The following is a 1,373-nucleotide window of genomic DNA, read 5'->3' as shown; positions in this document are numbered from 1 at the left end:
TAGGGCCACAGAATGAAGGCCAAGGAGAAGAATAGAAAGAGAAACAGAAACTTCTCCTCCAATTGTTTGATTTGTCTCTTCTGAGCTTCGATGAATTCTTTCAGCTCTTTGTTCCTCTACGACGGACAAATGGAAAGTGGCATTCAAAAGCCAGTAAGCGTGCAAGTAAGTGCCGGGCTGGCTTTGGGCCCTTACCTGTTGCGCGCTGTGCAGCAGATCCATTCTCTCTTGGAGGATGCAAGCGTCGCGCTCCCTCAACTCGCACATCAGGGCTCGCTTCCATTGGTCCACGACGCTCCTAAGCTCTTCTCTCTGATCCGCCGTCAGCACGTCATTCACGCCAGCGTGGCTGGCTTTTTCGCCGTCCGTGGCGGGGCAGTCCCGCTGCGGTAGCGCCTCGTACAACATGGCCTCCAGCTCCAGGATCCTCTGGGCCGCAATCCTCGTCCATCAGTGGTCCGGCGGGAGATTTGAGGGCGGCTTACCTTATGAGCCTGGTCCATGGAACACTTCCTGAAGTCCAACTCTTCATCCAGGTAGCCCTTCTGCTTGCAGAACATATCCTAGCACAGCTCAAGGTCAGAATTGTTGGGGCACATTGCCGGAGTTCCCCTTGGCTGATGTCGCGTGTCTGTCTACCTTCTCACTTTCAATGTCCAACATCTTCTGTTGAAGTGCTGACTTGGTCACTTTGATGTATTCTAACCACTGAGGAAAGGCTGCTGTCACATAAGCAGAATGCGAGAGCGTGCGTGGACGTGCGCGTTACCTTCTCGGCTAGGGTGAGAAGGGTCCTGGCGTGAATCACGACCACCTGCTCCTCGTTGGTGAGATTCTGCAAGAGCCCAAAGGCACAGCGTCAACAAGCTTCTTTCAGCGCAAAGCCTTCCAAAAGTCACATTTGAGCCGCCGAGTCTCGTGGAGTGCGAACATAAGGAGTTCGACATACACTTACGGCGTTATAGCCCAGGATGTCCAGCTTCTTCATCAGATCACTGATGACGATGTCCGGGGGAAAGGCGCAAGGAGCAATGTAAGGTGTTCTGGGACCTCGGGTTAAGGTTAGGGTTGCGAGGGACGCCTTACCTACGCTCACGCCCTCGGCCTCGCAGTAGATCTGCAAAGGGCTGAGGCCGTCTGGGAAACGGACTTGCAGAAACTTCAAGACGGGGGAGCGCCACTCCCTCTCCTGAAAGGCAGAGGCATGCATCCGTCCGTCCGTCCGTCCGTCCGTCCGTCACATCTCTGGCCTCAACACGCTTGTGCGAGTCTTCCCACCTCCAGCTCCAGGATGCGGAACTCAAGCAGTTCGTTTTGGTCTCGGATATCCTGGATGTGCTCTATCAGACGCGCTTCTTCCGCCTCCATCCGCC

General features: G+C 55.1%; 1 protein-coding gene across 2 annotated transcripts; it reads right to left on the bottom strand.

Annotated features, from left to right (window-relative positions):
- Positions 1 to 201: 201 nt before the first annotated feature.
- LOC148387991 (janus kinase and microtubule-interacting protein 3-like) lies at positions 202 to 1,373 on the bottom strand. Of its 2 annotated transcripts, XM_088394926.1 has the most exons (5): positions 1,087 to 1,373; positions 956 to 995; positions 770 to 835; positions 640 to 708; positions 202 to 563 (listed from the first exon to the last, which is right to left on the bottom strand). In XM_088394926.1, exons 2-5 carry the CDS (start codon positions 986 to 988, stop codon positions 336 to 338), a joined length of 396 nt encoding a protein of 131 aa, XP_088251052.1. In that variant the 5' UTR covers positions 989 to 995; positions 1,087 to 1,373; the 3' UTR covers positions 202 to 335. The 2 variants fall into 2 exon arrangements, with proteins under 2 accessions (XP_088251052.1, XP_088251051.1); XM_088394925.1 differs by having other exon boundaries at positions 956 to 1,373.

The sequence above is a fragment of the Syngnathus floridae genome, chromosome 13 (genome assembly GCF_059516105.1).
Source record: "Syngnathus floridae isolate MCC-2025c chromosome 13, RoL_Sflo_1.0, whole genome shotgun sequence".
NCBI lineage: Eukaryota > Metazoa > Chordata > Actinopteri > Syngnathiformes > Syngnathidae > Syngnathus > Syngnathus floridae.
The sequence above is the reverse complement of the archived record's forward strand: the minus strand, read 5'-3'. Positions and strand labels throughout refer to the sequence as shown.

Excerpts from the sequence above, each read along its gene's own strand:
- LOC148387991 (XM_088394925.1), bottom strand. The coding sequence starts at position 1,210 with ATGCATGCCTCTGCCTTTCAGGAGAGGGAGTGGCGCTCCCCCGTCTTG. Across the intron at positions 709-769 it reads TTCTCACCCTAGCCGAGAAG|TGGTTAGAATACATCAAAGT; the intron begins GTAACGCGCACG and ends GCCTTTCCTCAG. Across the intron at positions 564-639 it reads TGGACATTGAAAGTGAGAAG|GATATGTTCTGCAAGCAGAA; the intron begins GTAGACAGACAC and ends GAGCTGTGCTAG.